This window comes from Eurypyga helias, unplaced genomic scaffold, assembly GCF_000690775.1.
Source record: "Eurypyga helias isolate BGI_N326 unplaced genomic scaffold, ASM69077v1 scaffold886, whole genome shotgun sequence".
NCBI classification, from domain to species: domain Eukaryota; kingdom Metazoa; phylum Chordata; class Aves; order Eurypygiformes; family Eurypygidae; genus Eurypyga; species Eurypyga helias.
Genome location: NW_010255769.1, coordinates 42,666 through 42,976, shown reverse-complemented (window position 1 = coordinate 42,976; position 311 = coordinate 42,666). Strand labels below are relative to the sequence as shown.

General features: G+C 61.4%; 1 protein-coding gene across 1 annotated transcript in view; it reads left to right on the top strand.

Annotated features, from left to right (window-relative positions):
• Positions 1 to 7: 7 nt before the first annotated feature.
• NOB1 (NIN1/RPN12 binding protein 1 homolog (S. cerevisiae)) overlaps positions 8 to 311 on the top strand; it is a gene marked incomplete at its 5' end in the record, with an annotated part of 1,288 nt that continues 984 nt past the window's right edge. The window contains one exon of the mRNA XM_010153395.1: positions 8 to 61. Coding sequence (XP_010151697.1) covers positions 8 to 61 — 54 coding nt within the window. The remainder of the gene's footprint in view (positions 62 to 311) is intronic.

Below are 311 nucleotides of genomic sequence, written 5' to 3'. Positions count from 1 at the left end.
CTGTGACACTGCTCCCGTTGACGTCCAGGTTGGCTGCGTCACCACGGACTTTGCCATGCAGGTGGGTGCTGGCTGCTGCCCTGCACGGGACCAGCTCCGGCCTTGGGCTCGGACAGCACTGGGTGGGCTCTGTCTCTCCCACCCCGGCACTGGGGAGCTGGCGGGGTGGGCAGAGGGGCAGATTCCAAACTACTCATGTGTCCAGGCTGGTTAAAGCAGCACACAGAGGAGTGTACTGCCGAGTCTGTAGGACTGAACGAGACTGGCTTTGCCACAGCTCCTTTTATCTAAGGAGCAGCCAGTTCTCTGCG